Source organism: Eumetopias jubatus, unplaced genomic scaffold, assembly GCF_037043125.1.
Source record: "Eumetopias jubatus isolate StellerSeaLion01/CBP00866 unplaced genomic scaffold, mEumJub1_p1.0 scaffold_12, whole genome shotgun sequence".
Taxonomy (NCBI): Eukaryota; Metazoa; Chordata; class Mammalia; order Carnivora; family Otariidae; genus Eumetopias; species Eumetopias jubatus.
The window spans coordinates 5,090,857-5,107,545 of NW_028274818.1; the positions used below are offsets into that span (position 1 = coordinate 5,090,857).

Genomic DNA, 16,689 nt, shown 5'->3' on the forward strand with positions numbered 1-16,689 from the left:
TGTATGTCGATCATACCTCAATAAAGTGTTGAAAAACAATTTGTTTAAAGATCTCAAACTCACACAAAAAAATCAGAGAATTCTTCCCTGGGGATAAAAGAATGAAATTTTAAAATCTGAGCAGAGATAAAAGGTAGGAAGTGATGTGGAACCAGGTGACAGAGGAGGCATCCTTCCTCCTTTCTTGTGCTGAGCGTTTGTGAGAAGATTCTGTCGGTTCAGGAGGAATGCAATTTCATCACAGCAACATTTCATAACAGCAACAGCGCCACGGCAATGCTCACACTTATCGAGCTCTCTCATGTGTTACGCCCCACACAAAGGGCTGCAGGCACATTGTCTTTAATTCTCACAAAACTCCACTACATATTCATTTATTTATTAAAAAGTATTTGTTGAACATTTTCTATGTGCTAGATGCTCCGGATACAGAGATAAAATCGTCGTGGTCCCTGTTCCTGGAGAGTGTACAGTAGAATAGGAGAAACAGACATTAAATACAAATAAATATTTAATGGCACAATGTAAATGACATGGAAGGTGTGACAGAATAACAGGGGGATCCACTTCAGTTACAGTGGTCTGAAGGTCTTTCTTGGAGAATGACATATATGCACTGGGACCTGTAGAGTAGGGAGGAACCAGGCAAGCAGAGAAGGGTCTTGAGGCAGATGTGAGTAAACTCTCTCCTCTGATGGAGGGGCCGAAAGAGAATCAGAGAAGCCAAATCAGAGAGGGGGTGGGAGGGAGACATGGTGGCTGAGGCTGCAGATGGGCCAGGCCATCCAGAACCACAGAGACTCAGTTTCTTTCTGGAGTGCCTGGGATGTCTTGCAGGGTCAGTTTTAAGCAGACAAATGAAGGGTCTGGTTTATATTAAAAATATTACTCTGGCTGTCTTGTAGAGAATGGATTGGAGGGAGATAAGAACAAAAATTGGAGAAATCTGTTTGGAGCTTACTGTCATATTCCAGGTTGGACAAGATGATGGGTTAATATAAGGTGGAGGTTAAAGTTTTGGAGAGAAGTGGGTCAGTCTAAGATATGTATTTGGAGGTAGAGTCCAAAGGGCCTGGTGATGGAACAGCTGAAGTCAAGGCTAACTCTGGTTCCTGGTTTGAGTAACAGGCTGATCCCCATTTTTCAGTCTAGGAGACCAGACCTCAAGAGGTTCCAGAACATGTCCCAGGAGGTATGTCTAGGAAGTGATGTGTGAGGATTTGGGACAAGGCCCAGTCAATTCCAGAGACAACATACATAATAAATACACTGTACTCTCTCCCAGTGAATCACAATCCTGCTCCTTTCTAAAAGGAGAGGAGTGGCTGTCTTCTGAATTATAACTCTCTGTCAAGCACAACTCCATCAGCTGCCAAAGAGAAAGTCAATGTCCAGGCTTGTTCATGGAAGCATGTTTTGGCCTGGAGCAGATTAGAAAATGTTATTTGGATCACACGCTGGAAATTATGTTGTCCTTAGATGTCTGACGTACTTGAGCAGGTTCTAGTCCAAAGAACTAGAAGTGATAATCCTAAATATTCAAATTCTGTTGCCAGGCAGAAAACAAGCTGTGTTCTGTCCCATGAGATCAGGAGAAGCTGTGTCATTCCTGAGTTCCTTTTGAGACCTCTCAGCAATTTAGATGACGTTGTCAAGGGCAGTTGTCCTGGAAGAAACAGGTTTACTCTAATGCAAAAAAGAGGAAAATGAAGTAGGTTAGTCAGGACCAGAGCCTCAGGCTACCTCTCATGGCTATAGAGAAGGTCTGGAGAGCACTAACTGGCAGATAAGGATATTGATAGCTAAGGCAAAGTTAAATTTTAAAAATTGAATTTAAAAAAATCTCATTAAATTCAAGTACGTTGAAAACTTAGTTATGGGTGGTGATCCTAAAATACAAGATAACTTCTTGGATATGTTTTGGTGATGTCCTGAGGCTTTCTATATCCTGCTGGTATTTGTGCATCTATAGAATGGCCCCTTTACTTGTACTTTATTTGTAAGTTTACAAGTCTGGGGAGAGAGGTAAGATGTGAGAACAGGGGACGGTCATGGGCTTACCTCTTTGTACTGATGAACTGTGGAATAAATGGTGGAGAAATCACTGCTTTTCACAGGTGTTGGGATATTTGTTTGCTGTAAAAAAAAATCATATACATTTGGCTCACGCAGACGAAGAGATATTCATGCGTTAGATATATTCTGGGGGAAGACAATGCCATATAGAAAGATGATGTCAAAGTTCTTCAGGAGGAAAAGGCTAGAGACTGTGTAGCAAGAGGAGCTGGAGACCAAACACCACGAGCTCTCCAACCTGAGAAGTTTAGTGACAATTCCTGAGGCCCACACAGAAGCACAACACCCCCACAAACCAGTAGCTCAAGACCCAGAAAGGGACAGAGGGGCAACCTTGTTGGCAGGTGGTGTGAAGTAAAGGAAGCATTGTTTCCTGCATCTGACTCTACTCTCCTTCCTCCATGTTAAGAACTGACTTCTATACTAGAAGTGTACAGAAGTACTGGATCTTTTGTCTTAGATCTTTACTAGCTACGACTGGACCTATTGCCTGCTTCAAGTTTGTCCCTTGACTCGAATTGCCTCGTTCTCATGCCATTGGATTCTCCTCATGCCTGGGGAACTGCTAAGTAGGAGGAACACCCAGTCTCAAGAATGGTTCTGCTTGGAATACAAAGTACAGCAATAACAGCAGAAGTCCCCTGTGCTCATAAGTTTTGACATTTAAAACTAATTAAGGAATATTTAGGGTATTTATCAAAACCTCTGGAACTCTCCAAAGTATAATTTTTGCTAAAGAAGAAGTTAGCAAATTTGCTGGAGATTAATTTATTTGTTTGTTGAGGGTGATTCATCTTGTCTTCAAGAGGGAACTGGAAAGGCAATAGAAACATTTGAACAAGTAAGAATACCCTTTCCTGTTACCTCTCTTCATGGAGCCTATCTTGTAAGTAACTGTGAGGGGCTGTGTGAAGGGACATTCACTTGGGGAATCTAAGATTTCTAGCTGCATCATTGCTTCCATGAGTTGGTAAATACTGAGTTATCTTGGCTTACTTTTCAGAAGATGTATGGTATTATTTAGAAATGTTCACTTGCAGGTGCTTTACTTTGGGGGTGGTGGGAAATTGCTGATGTGTGGCAGAGGAGTTCCTGGTGGCTGACCAAGGCCATCTGTTATGTTGCAGGGGGGAGGGGAGGGTTGAAGCCTGTTCATGCCTTTACTGTCTTCTACTGTTGCAAATCCTTGCCCCACTTCCCCTCTTGAGAGACTGCTTCTGAGTTCCCCTATTTCCACTACATCCAGGGTGAGAAATCCCCTGCTACAGAATTGTCTGCTCTGGAAACTCTCAGACTTACATGAGAGTCTGTTCCATTCAGCAAGTATTTACTGCGCATTGTGCTCAGGGAAGAGGGAAGAAGACGTAATTTTCACTTCAGGTAGCTTGTAATTAAGCTGGAAAGGGACAAGACTTACTGATGCATCACGCAGTTAGAGGACCATGTAAAGCAGGGTATGCGCAAACACACCATGGGGCTTGAGCCCTGGGGCTAGTTATGTCCCACATACCACATCCTAGCTCCTGCCACTGCCTCTCCTCTCCTCAAAGGTGTGTGTCATTGGATTAGTCAGATGATTGTGGTGACAAGTTTGTGAATAAAGACTATAAAAATCATGCCAATGATGGAGTAAAAGCTGAAAGGACTCACCCTGTTTGGATGAGTGACACAAGCATACACGGTGTTCCCTGGAGAGATGGAGACATAATCTAAGTTCCTTATGGTCTCTGCTGTTAACACAGGAAGGCACAGTCAGTGTCCTGCTCTCCTGGGACCTTGGCCTACACCAGGGCACTTTTTGGCTCCAAAGAGGCAGTTGTTCAAGGCAATGCCATTCGCTAGTGTTCATTCATTTTTGACAGTCTTTGAAGTTCTGGGTTGAACGAGAACCTTCTCAGCCATGTGCTCTATCTCTGACCTCATCACTGGGGGGATGTGGTCTAGAGGTATCCTAAAGCTTCAGAGTCTCCCTCTGGATTTACATTGGGCCAGGGAGCTCCCGAGACCAAATAGCACTGCCTGCACAAGGGCTAGAGAACCTTGTTGGCAAGCGTAATGGAGCCAAATTATGTCACATATATAATACTATTAAACTTCTCAGATTATATTATAAATGATTATACTATGGATGATTATACTCTAGATTATTATACTCTAGATTATTATATTATATTATATTATATTATATTATATTATATTATATTATATTATATTATAGATGAGGAACTGGAGGCTCAGAAATTTCAATTAACTTGGCACAAAGTCAAACAGGAAGTGATGGAACAGGGACTTGGATGCCTGCCTTCTGACTCTGAACCTCAGGTTCATCTTCTACACACGATGTCGTTTATTTCTCACCCATGAAATGAGACTCACAGCCAATCTGAAGCCAGAGCCTGTGTTCCTGTCTCTAGATCATACTTTCTTTTTGGACTGGGTCTACTCAATATTCAAATCTTGGCTGAAAGAGTGATGGGGTCAGGCAGTTTGTCTTTGGACCTTTGATGCTCTAACCCTGTCCCTGCCCTGGAGTTGCTGGTTGATAATAGACAGGCCATGAACCTTTTGCTGGTACTTGGTTTCTCATCAGCAGGGTGGGGAATGACCCTAATCCCACTCCAAGAAACTGGGTGAGTGACTGGTTTGCATGCTTGTAAGGGACCCGTTAGGTCCCAGAGGGGACAGACATGAATAGTTACAGGTCATCTCCTTTTGCACCATCTGGTCCATCTGAGTAATGACATTCTGACTCCCTCCTCTCTCATCATCCAGCCCTCTGACCAGCCCTTTTCCTCCTCCATTAGGTTCTCCCCATCTGTTTTATGATTGGGAGCTAAGAGTCTGCAAGCTCACCAGGACTCTGGGTTTGTGGAGTAGAGAAATGAAAGATGCCTGAAAAATAAAATCAGGGAAATTGAAATTTGTGAGTGTAGTGAGAGAGGCTTCCACACCCTACCCCACACCCACAGGTGTCTCTCTAGAGGGTACGGGGGGCGGTGCTGAAGGGGAAGGGCAGTCAGGCCTGGAGGCTTGGTCATGCATTTTCCAGTAGGACCCACCCTCCTTGGGAAGTTAGCAGGTGTGTGGTCACACCCCAAGGGTTGTCCCCGTGGACCATCCTCCTTCCCTTTACCTGTCCTCCACAAACAATCTTTTTTCCTCCAAACAAGTAACCCCACAGTGATGACTATACATATCAAAGTAACCACAACCACAATTATAATCCATTTGGTATCAGGGTGATTTTTCATATTCAAAACACCTGAAAAAAGAAAAAAAGAAGTTGCACTTGAAGCAGGGAGTGTTTTCCTCAGAGCCTCCACTGAGCCTCTTCTAGGCCACCTTTGGGGCCTGGCTGGACCCTGGCTCTGGGTAGATTTTCTGAGAGTGGGAGTCCATGTGGCAGACAGGACAGGAGCATGGTAGAGCCAGAATGGGGAGCAGTTCTGACTCCCCAAGGACTTTGCTCCTGGGCTCTGAGTGGGCTGGAGGAAGGGTTGGGGGAGGGAGGGAGGGAGAGAAGGAGAGAGGGAGGGAGGGAAGGAGGGAGGGAGGAGAGGCCTCTGGAGGTCATGAGAGGCACAGAGCTGCAGGAGTGCCTGTCCTCTCCTAGAAGGGTTTGGCTGCCTCCCACTGGGCCACTGTTCTGGGGAATCACTTTGGGCAGGAGGGACACCCCACACCCCACAGCTGCTCAAGGCTCTCAGAGGGACCTGAGACAGACTGTTACCTTCGCAGAGACTCTGGGTAGAGACAGAGAAGGATATATTGCTGACAGTATTCTCAGCTATGCAGGTGAACTTCTGTTCACTGGAATTCCTGGGGTCCCAGGAAATAGTGAGGTTTGCTTCATTTATAGACGTGTTTCCTACAACCTGCCACCTTAAGAAGGTGTCATTTGAATTCTCTACAGAGCAGGTCAGGTGGATCTCACAGGTCCCAATCTCAGACAGCCACGTGTGATTGGCAATTTGTAAGTTCCTCAGTCGTCCTGCATGCACAGAAAAGACCTGAACTAAGAACAAACGCCTTGGTTCAGCACTCTGTGAAAAATACCATTCCCGCCACAAAGTGTTTCTGTATTCCACCCAACACTCTACTGTGTGTTATGGTATGTGTCGTCTGTAACTAGGTCGGCTCCTATTGCCTAACTGATGGCACCAAGGTCTGGGATGACCAAATGATGAAGGGCATCAGCATAGGACAGAGTAGCCAGAGGGAGAAGTGGTAGGGACACACCAGGGTAGCCACCACCTAGTTAGATGATTCTGGGCTGCTCGATTTACTTTCTGGACCCCAGTTTGTTCCTGGTGTCCTTTCTAGCCTTGTACACTGGCCTCGTGTAAAGACGTTTGGGAATTCAGCTGAGGGTCAACTCTACCTTAGCCAGGGCAGAAACCAGTAGACCAGACTCAAGAACCTTGTTTTCTCAACCATCAGAATCCCCTAGCTGGAATAGAAGATAAAAGCTTAACATCCTTGTGGAACTGTATTTCTCACAAATCTGCAGGAATCCTGGGCCTCATTGTATCAGATGCTGGTTCCCATGATGACAAAGAGACTCTGATATGGAATGCCAGCAAGTCAGAAAGGGAAATGTTGAGAACCGAAAAACCAAGGAAAGGAGTGAAACTGAACAAGCAAGCCAAGAAGTACAATACATTCAGGCATGTAAGAGAACATCTGCTGTAGAAATTTCTGAGAGCAGAGACCGGAAAATATTGGCTATTAAGATGTCAGTAGCTGTGAATCAACAGGGACATGGGAGTTGTACAGAAAAGGCCACTGACCTGGACTTGACCTGAGGGTAACGGTGACCCAATGGAGAACAGAATGACTCCCACTGTCTGGTGGAAAGAGATTGAAGAATGCTCTAAGCTTCGTTAATGGACTAGCAGGTGGGACATATGTTGACAGAAAGGCGATTTCGTGTAATGGCGAGTGTTGGATTTGGAGTTAGGAAGACCTGGGTTAGACTCATGGCTTTGTCACTTACTGGTTACATGACCACGGATACGTTTTTAATCTCTCCAAGGCTCAGTTTCATTATGTGTAAACCTGGGCAATAATACCAACTTCTTAGGGAATTATGAGGATTAACTGAGACAGTGCCTAGCGCAGCAATGGCAAATATTTGGCATGAATGCCACATTCCGTCAACCTGTGTCCATGGCTGACCTCAAAAATCTATCTTGTTACCCTTTTCCACTTAATGAGTATAAAACTGCCTACGTGACATTTCCACTTGGAAATAATGTGTATCTCAAACTCAGCATGTTCAAAAGGATCCCTGTTTTTCTCTTTCAAACCTGCTCAGTCCATAGCCTTCAGCACCCTCGTTGATAATCGCCTTTCCAGACACTCAGGGCAAAAGCCCTGGAGATGACTTACCTCTTCATCTTATACCATATCAGGATATCCTGGTGACTTTACCTCCAAAATATATTCAGGGTCCAACCCCTTCTCCTTACCTCTACTGCTACCACCCTGGGGCAAAGCAGCAGCATCTCTTGCTTGGATTGTCACAGTGGCCTAATTGGTAACTGGCTTCTACTGCTGTCCCCTAGAGCCTATTCTTAACAGAGCAGTCAAAGGGATATATTAAGCAAGTAAGTCAAATCATATTACTGCTCTACAAAACCCTCTGATGGTTCTCAGTCTCACAGAGTAGAAGCCGAAGTCCTCATGATGGCTCTCAGAGCCTTACCAGACGTGGCCCCTATTTCTTTACTAACCTTGTTTCCTATTACTCTCCCCTCACTCTGCTCCTTGGTGTTGGACCTCCTTGGTGCTCTTTGAGCATGCTGGGCACAGGGAATGCCTATGCTGGATGGCTCTTCTTTCAAATATCTGCATGGCTCACTCCCTCACCTCCAAGAGGTCTTGGCTCAAATGTTATTTACTCAATGAGGCCTATTATGACCACCCCATTTAGAACTCACCCCTGTTCCCTGGCACTCTTCATGCCAAAAGGCCCTGAGAAGGGATTGGCATTGAACCTGGGGAGTATGATTATTGCAGAAGAAGTCATGCTTGGTCTTCTGAAGAATGGCAGAAGAACATTGTCTCAACAAGTATGATGGAGCCTGATATGGGGTCTATTCTCAGACTTTTGACTGGATGTCTCTCTTCTCTCCAGCGTCCTGGCTCTGCCTTGATGATCCTGGTCACACTGAGTGATCCTGCCTGTAGTGGGTTGAATGATGACACCCCCCCACCCCGCGGCCAAAAGATATCCCCAGGTCCTAATTCCCAGAATCTTATTTGGAAAAGGGTCTTTGCCCATGTAATTAAGTGAGATGAGGAGATGATTCTGGATTATCTGGGTGGGCCCTAAATCCAATGACAAGGGTCCTTATAAGAGGAAAGCAGATCTTTGAGACAGAAGAGGAGATCACACAGGGAAAGAAGAAGGCAGAGACTGGCGTGATGCTGTCATAGACCAACAAACACCAAGGAATGCCAACAGCACCCAGAAGCTGGAAGAGGCAAAAAACAGATTGCCCTCTAGGGCCTCCAGAGGGAATGCAGCCCTGCCCACACCTTGCTTTTGGACATTTGGCCTCTGGAATTGTGAGAGAATAAAATTTCTGTTGTTTTAAGCCACCAAATTTGTGGTGTTTTGTTTTGGAGGCCTCAAGACACTAATGAACTGCCCCAGGGCGATTTTGCCCCTTTGGTTGGAATTCCTGTTGCAGACTTTTCTAGACAATCTTTCTTTCCCTTCATATTTACCTGTTCTGTGTCCTATTCTTTTAGGGACATGACTTTGACTAATCTAACATGGTAAATCTGCCAAATATTCAGGGGATTCTAAAGGTTCACTGTAACCTATTTGTGGTGACATTTTATTTTAACTAAAGTGCTTTTTTTGGATTCCAAGTCTTAACTCAAAGGACTCTGGGTTAATTTTAGATACCATGGATTCTGGAGTAGATAAGAATTATAGAATCTTGGTGGCCTTTAAAGTTGCCAATTTAATGCTTGAATCTCCTGTACAACATTCCCATGAAAGAATTATCTTAAAGCCATTCATGGCATCTCTGAACATCACTGATTGCTAGAAGGATTTTTTTTTCTAATAAAAAGCTGTCTCATGGTTTCCATAATTTTATGTTGAGGACATGAGCCATCTGGGAAAAGTATTGTTAGAAATTAAATAACCTTGGGCGCCTGGGTGGCTCAGATGGTTAAACGTCTGCCTTCGGCTCAGGTCATGATCCCAGGGTCCTGGGGTCGAGTCCCGCATCGGGGTCCCTGCTCCTTGGGAGCCTGCTTCTCCCTCTGCCTCTCTCTCTCTCTCTCTCTGTCTGTCTCTCATGAATAAATAAATAAAATCTTTAAAAAAAGATGTTAAAAAAAAGAAATTAAATAACCTTGAGTGGCTCAGTTGGTTAAGCATCTGCCTTCAGCTCAGGTCATGATCCCAGGGTCCTGGGATCAAGCCCCACGTCAGGCTCCTTGCTCAGTGGGGAGCCTGCTTCTCCCTCTCCCTTTGCCTCTCACCCGTGCTTGTGCTCTCTCTCTCTCTGACAAATAAATAAAATCTTTATGAAAAAGAAGTTAAATAACCTTGATAGAAAAGATCTTTCTTATTATCAGCTCATCCTTACAGAGCACCTTCTAGGTAGAGTTCTGTCCTGTACACTGATCACTCCATGGGGTCAGACTGGCCTTTGTGTAAAGGGAGGTCTCATGTCAGGTACATGTCACTCTCCCACTTACTGTCTCCATGACCGTAGGCAGGTTGCTGGGACTGACTCGAGGCCTTGGGGGTAAGGGTGGTACCTGCCTCATGGAGTTGTTGTGAAGAATATACTACAGATAGAGGTAATGCACAAGGAAATAGAGTCATAGCGACTTCACTTCTGTTCCCTCCAGTACATTTCAGGTCGAGAGGGAATATTTTAGTGTGTGAGTGAGAGTGATGTGACTTGAGGCCAGGAGTCACAAGACTTACATTCTATTCTCCACTCTGCCACTAACTGGCCGAGCCATTGACTTGCTTTTCTGCCAGACCTCAGTCTGACTGCAAATGCCATGTTCTTAACCACTAGGCTACACTTGCTGTCACATAGGATTTGACATCTGTAACACCTTTCAGTCCATACACAATTAAACACCACGCTTTGACTCACTGAAGACCTGCAGAGTGTAATAGGAAAACTCTGTAGAGGTTTGTGTGGTTATCTGGGCACAGTAAAGTCCTGCGTCTGCCGTTGCCAGGTTGCTGAGTTGTAAGGAGTAGTTCTCCATCAGTTGCAGTCGATCTTTCCGTTTTGGATCAGTCACCGAGATCCGCAAATCTGGAGCAGCTTTTGGCAATATGAAGTTGATAGATTTTCCATTGTGAAGCCAGGTGATGGACTGAACGTCCTGATGTACAGGAAGCTTCAGGGAAAGAGTTACCGACTCCCCCAGAACCCCATTCACCGTCAGTGGGTTTGAGCTGTCTTGTGACGCTGTGTTCCCTGTAAGCACAGAAGGGAAACGGCTATAACCATCCCCCTCTGCCCACTCCCTGCTTCCCACGCCCATTCCCCTAATTCTGCCCGTCTATTAGAGCCTTCTGATACCGAAGCCCAGAGACAGGAGGAAGAGAGACAGGGGTTAGGAGATGTGTTGAAATGGACAATCACAGAGGTTCCACACCAAACAAAATGTCTGGTGTTCTTGGGTAATGGGTCATTGGCCCAGATGGTTCTGGGCCAGTCCACCCTCCTACACTGGCCGGTCACTCCTGGGTCAGGGCCACAATATCTGACTCCAGCTTCTGAGTTCTCTGGGCATAAGGTAGAGGGGAACAGGGAACTGCATCCACTCCCTGGCATAGGACCCCAAAATGACCAAGTCTTTGCTGATGAAGTGTAGTGAAAGCTCAACATTTACTGATTTACCTACTACACCCAACATAGTAGTTTTGTGTGGCTTAGAGAACTGATAATAAGAATTTACAGCTCTTCTTATCCATTATTTCCTTTGATGCTGTTACAATTCTAGGAGGCAGCTAGGATGAATATTACTATCTCCATTTATAGATAAAGGAACTGAAGCATAGAAGTTTAATTCATTTTCCCAGGGTTGTCCAGCTAAAGAATACAAGTCAGGAATCAAACCCAGCTCTTCTGACTTCAGCTACTTTGTGCTCTTTTTATGATAGCAGAAGGTATCTTTTCTATTCTCAAAAAGATTATAGTCTATTTGAGGAGATAAAACTGATAAATATAAAGGTAATAAATATAAAGAGCACCTGGGTGGTTCAGTTGGTTAAGCATCTGACTGTTGATTTTGGCTCAGGTCATGATCTCAGGGTCATGGGATCGAATCCCACATCAGGCTCTGCGCTCAGCAGGCAGTCTGCCTGAGGATTTTCTCCCTCTGCCTCTGCCTCTGCTCCTCCCCCTGCTCACACACACTCTCTCTATATATCTAAAATAAATAAATAAGCCTTTTTAAAAAAAGTATAAATATAATTTCAAAGGGACGGATAATGGCCATATTCTCATGAGCCTATCTCAGAGCCATTAATGTTTGAGCAAAAAAGGTGAAATTGTCACAATGATTCTTAAAAAAGATGCTTCCTTATCATCCATAGCAAATACTTAGCACTTACCATACCATTTTGTAGTCCTATTAACTCATTTGTCTAACTGACCATGGCTTAATTACCTTTTTATCTCAACATTGTGCCCGACATGAAGTAGGATCTGGAAATGTTTGAGTGAATCAGTGAAGAAGTAATTGCAGCCATGATCCCAACCCTCTCCAGATCTCTTACTTCTCAGGAGAGGATCTGAGCAGGGAGAAAATATCTCTTGAGATCCTGACACTCAGCTAGCTCCTGGGTGAGCTCATGTTTGCTCTCTCCTTCCTGGACTGTGGAAGCTGGGCACAGACACACTGCAAGCAATAACCCTCTGTACCACATCTTTCCCATCAGTAGTTTAATGTGCCCTTATTTGTCATCTTAATCCTTCTACCCTCTAGGAACCACATGGGTGAATATCACAAGCAAAATCTTGAGCAAAGATTTATTTTGCTTTTATTTTTATAACTGATTCCATTTATTGAAAGTTTAAAAATAGGCAAAACAAATCTGCTGCTAGAAGTCACCACAGTGGTCACCTTTGAGAAGGAGGGAGAGAGCAGGTAGGAGGGAGCATAAATGGGGAATTCTGGGGTGCTGCTAATGTCTTGACCTGTGTCTGGATACACAGATTTAGGCATTTTATGATAATTCATTGAGTTCACACTTAGGATTTGTACAGTTTTCTTGCTGTGTGTTATATTTCCTTTCTTTTTTAAAATTTAAATTCAATTAATTAACGTATAGTGTATTATTAGTTTCAGAGGTAGAGTTTAGTGATTCATCAGTTGCGTATAACACCCAATGCTCATTACATCAAGTGCCCTCCTTAATGCCCATCATCCAGTTAGCCCATTCCCCACCCACCTCCCCTCCAGAAACCCTCAGTTTGTTTCCTAGAGTTAAGAGTCTTACGGTTTGTCTCCTTCTCTGATTTTGTCTTATTTTACTTTTCCCTCCCTTCCCTTATGATGATCTGTTTTGTTTCTTAAATTCCACATATGAATGAAATCATTTGATAATTGTTTTTCTCTGAGTACTTATTTCCCTTAGCACAAAACCCTCTAGCTCCATCCACGTCGTTGCAAATGGTAAGATTTCATTTTTTGATGGCTGAGTAATATTCCATCGTGTATATATACCATATCTTCTTTATCCATTCGTCTGTCAATGGACATCTTGCAGAAGAATGAAACTGGGCCATTTTCTTACACCATACACAAAAATAAACTCAAAATGGATAAAAGACCTAAATGTGAGACAAGAATCCATCAAAATCCTAGAGGAGAATACAGGCAGCAACCTCTTCAACCTCAGCTACAGCAATTTCTTGCTAGACATGTCTTCAAAGGCAAGGGTAACAAAAGCAAAAATGACATATTAGGACTTCATCAAGATAAAAAGCTTTTGCACACCAAAGGAAACAGTTGACAAAACCAAAAGACAACCCAAAGAATGGGAGAAGATATTTGCAAGAGTCTTATCAGATAAAGGGCTAGTATCCAAAATCTGTAAAGAACTTATCAAACTCAACAGCCAAAAAACAAATAATCTAGTCAAGAAATGGGCAGAAGACATGAACAGACATTTCCCCAAAGAAGACATCCAAATGGCCAACAGACCCATGAAAAGATGCTCAACATCATTTGCCATCAGGGATATACAAATCAAAATCACAATGAGATACCACCTCACACCAGTCAGAATGGCTAAAATTAACAAGTCAGGACAGAACGGATGTGGGCGGGGATGCGGAGAAAGGGGAACCCTCCTACACTGTTGGTGGGAATGCAAGCTGGTGCAGCCACTCTGGAAAACAATATGGAGGTTCCTCAAAAAGTTAAAAATAAAACTACCCTATGACCCAGCAATCGTACTCGTAGGTATTTATCCAAAGGATACAAACATAGTGATTCGAAGAGGCACCTGCATCCTAATGTTTACAGCAACAATGTCCACAATACCCAAAATTTGGAAAGAGTCACTGTGTGTTATATTTCAGTTAAAAATGTTAGAGCAACAACAAAAACCAAGCCAAACCAAAACAGTTACAATGGCCTATAGGGACCAAAATGATTTGCTCATTTTTATCTCTCTGACCTAATTTCCTATTACTCTCTCCAGACTGGTTTGCTTTGCTCAAACCATGCTGGCCTGGGCTATTTCTTGAATAGACTAGGGCTTGTATACTTGCAGTTCCCTCTGTCTGGAAGCATTTCTCCCAGGTGTGCACGTGGCTCACTTTTTCATCTCCAAAAAGTATTTAATGCACACATTCCCTCTCAGAGAGGATCACTCTTCCCTCATCACCAACACTCATCCTTCTACGTTCAGCTGCCCTTTTTTGAAATTTAAATTCAATTTAGTTCCCATATACTGTATTATTAGTTTCAGGGGTAGAATTTCGTGATTCATCAGTTGCATATAACACCCAGTGCTCATTACATCGGGTGCCCTCCTTAATGTCCATCACCCAGTTAACCCATCCCCCACCCACCTCCCCTCCAGCAACTTTCAGTTTGTTTCCTAGAGTTATGAGTCTCTTATGGTTTGTCTCCCTCTCTGATTTTGTCTTCTTTTATTTTACCCTCCCTTCCCCTATGATCATCTGTTTCCATATTTTGGCTATTGTGGAGAGATGGAGCCGAGGTGCGGGCTCTCAGCTTGGGGTGGCCATAAACTGTGATCCGCGGCCCAGTCGAGCCACTGCGCCTCCAGCAGGGACCCAACAAGCGGCAGAGCCGGGGAGACTCCCCTTCCTCTCCCGGGAGGAGCGGCGCGGGAGCGCACCGCAGGGATCTGCTGGGTTTGGAGACTCCACACGGGGTCGGGTGCCAGAGATAGAAAAGCTCGGTCATAGGCCGGGTGAGCACGGAGTGCGGCCGGAGACCGGGGAGATGGGAGTGATTGACTGCTTTTCTCTGGGGGTGCACCGAGGAGCGGGGCCCCGAGTTCTCGGCTCCTCCAGGTGGAGATTGGGAGGCCACCATTTTCACCCTGGTCCTCCAAGGCTGTACCAGAGCTTGCAAGGAACAAAAGCTCCTGAGAGCAAACCCGAGCAGCTTGCTTAGCCCAGAAGGACAAGGGTGGGGCAATTCCGCCTCCGGCAAAGACATGTGGGAACCACGGCAACAGGCCCCTCCCCCAGAAGATCAGCACGAACAACCAGCCAAGACCAAGTTTACCGATCAAGGAGAACAGGAGAACTCCAGCGCTAGGGGAATACTGCACATAGAATTCATGGCTTTTTTACCATGATTCATTAGTTTTTCAAAGTTAATTTTTTTAACTGTTTTTTTTTTGAATTTTTCTTTTTCCCTTTTTCAACCAACATCTTATCAATCCCTTTATTAAAAAAACATTTTTTATTTTTCATCTTTAGGGTCATATTCTATCCCTTCATAGTAGTTACCCTTATTTTTGGCATATATATATAAGTTCTTCTCTCTTTAAAATTTTGATATACAGTTTCTTCTAACAGATCAAAATATACCCGAAATCACTAGTGTATGGCTTTGTTCTAGTCTCCTGCCTGATCACAGTCTCTCCCATTTTTTTCTTTCTTCTCCCATTTTTTTAAATCTTCTTCTTTCTTCTTTCAAACAACTTCTTATCTTATCAATTCCGTTTATAAAACCTTTTATAATTTTCATCTTTACAGTCATCTTCCATCCCTTCATTGTATCAACCCTTATTTTGTACATATATAAGTCTTTCTTCCTTTAAAATTTTAGGAGGCACTTTCTTCTAACAGACCAAAATACACCCAAAATCTAGTGTGTGGCACTGATCTATGCACTAGCCTGATCATATTTGATCATATTCTGTTTTTTTCCTTTGGTTTGTTCTGTTTTTGTTTGTTTTTATCTTTTTCTTTTTCTTTTTTTTCTCTTTCTTTTTTCTTTCTTTCCCTTTCTTTTCCCCTGGCTTCAGGTCTTTTCTGATTTGTATAGAGTGTATTTGCTGGGGACATTGTTCACCTGTTAGCATTTTGTTCTCTCATTCATCTATTCTCCCCTGGACAAAATGACAAGACGAAAAAAATCACCTCAGCAAAAAGAACAAGAGATAGTACCGTCAGCCAGGGACCTACTCAATACGGACATTAGTACGATGTCGGACCTAGAGTTCAGAATCATGACCTTAAAGATACTAGCTGGGCTTGAAAAAAGCATGGAAGTTATTAGAGAAACGCTTTCTGGAGAAATAAAAGAACTAAAATCTAACCAAGTCGAAATCAAAAAGGCTATTAATGAGGTGCAATCAAAAATGGGGGCACTAACTGCTAGGATAAATGAGGCAGAAGAGAGAATCAGCGATACAGAAGACCAAATGATGGAAAATAAAGAGGCTGAGAAAAAGAGAGAGAAACAACTACAGGATCACGAGGGCAGAACTCGAGAGATAAGCGATATTATAAGACGAAACAACATTAGAATAATTGGGATCCCAGAAGAAGAAGAAAGAGAGAGAGGGGCAGAAGGTATATTGGAGCAAATAATAGCAGAGAACTTCCCTAATGTGAGGAAGGAAACAGGCATCAAAATCCAGGAGGCACAGAGAACGCCTCTCAAAATCAATAAAAATAGGTCAACACCCCGACATCTAATAGTACAACTTATGAGTCTCAGAGACAAAGAGAAAATCCTGAAAGCAGCTCGGGAGAAGAGATATGTAACCTACAATGGTAGAAATATTAGATTGGCAACAGACCTATCCACAGAGACCTGGCAGGCCAGAAAGGACTGGCATGATATCTTCAGAGCACTAAATGAGAAAAATATGCAGCCAAGAATATTATATCCAGCTAAGCTCTCATTGAAAATTGAAGGAGATAAAAAGCTTCCAGGACAAACAAAAACTAAAGGAATTTGCAAACACAAAACCAGCCCTCCAAGAAATATTGAAAGGGGTCCTCTAAGCAAAGAGAGAGCCTAAAAGCAGCATAGACCAGAAAGGAACAGAGACAATATACAGTCACAGTCACCTTACAGGCAATACAGTGGCACTAAATTCATACCTTTCAA

At 43.6% G+C, this 16,689-nt stretch overlaps 1 protein-coding gene across 4 annotated transcripts in view; it reads right to left on the bottom strand.

Moving 5' to 3' along the window:
* Positions 1–363: 363 nt before the first annotated feature.
* The window catches only part of SLAMF6 (SLAM family member 6), a 37,842-nt gene continuing 21,516 nt past the window's right edge, over positions 364–16,689 (bottom strand). The window contains exons 2-8 of one of the 4 annotated variants that reach the window (XM_028090876.2): positions 10,215–10,547; positions 5,807–6,091; positions 5,210–5,338; positions 4,930–4,968; positions 3,727–3,764; positions 2,062–2,136; positions 364–1,686 (exon numbers count right to left, since the gene is read on the bottom strand). In XM_028090876.2, the coding sequence (XP_027946677.1) occupies positions 1,639–1,686; positions 2,062–2,136; positions 3,727–3,764; positions 4,930–4,968; positions 5,210–5,338; positions 5,807–6,091; positions 10,215–10,547 (947 nt within the window). In that variant the 3' untranslated portion in view covers positions 364–1,638. Of the gene's footprint in view, positions 1,687–2,061; positions 2,137–3,726; positions 3,807–4,929; positions 4,969–5,209; positions 5,339–5,806; positions 6,092–10,214; positions 10,548–16,689 lie in introns of all 4 variants that reach the window. The other 3 variants (XM_028090875.2, XM_028090874.2, XM_088016938.1) reach the window with 3 other exon arrangements.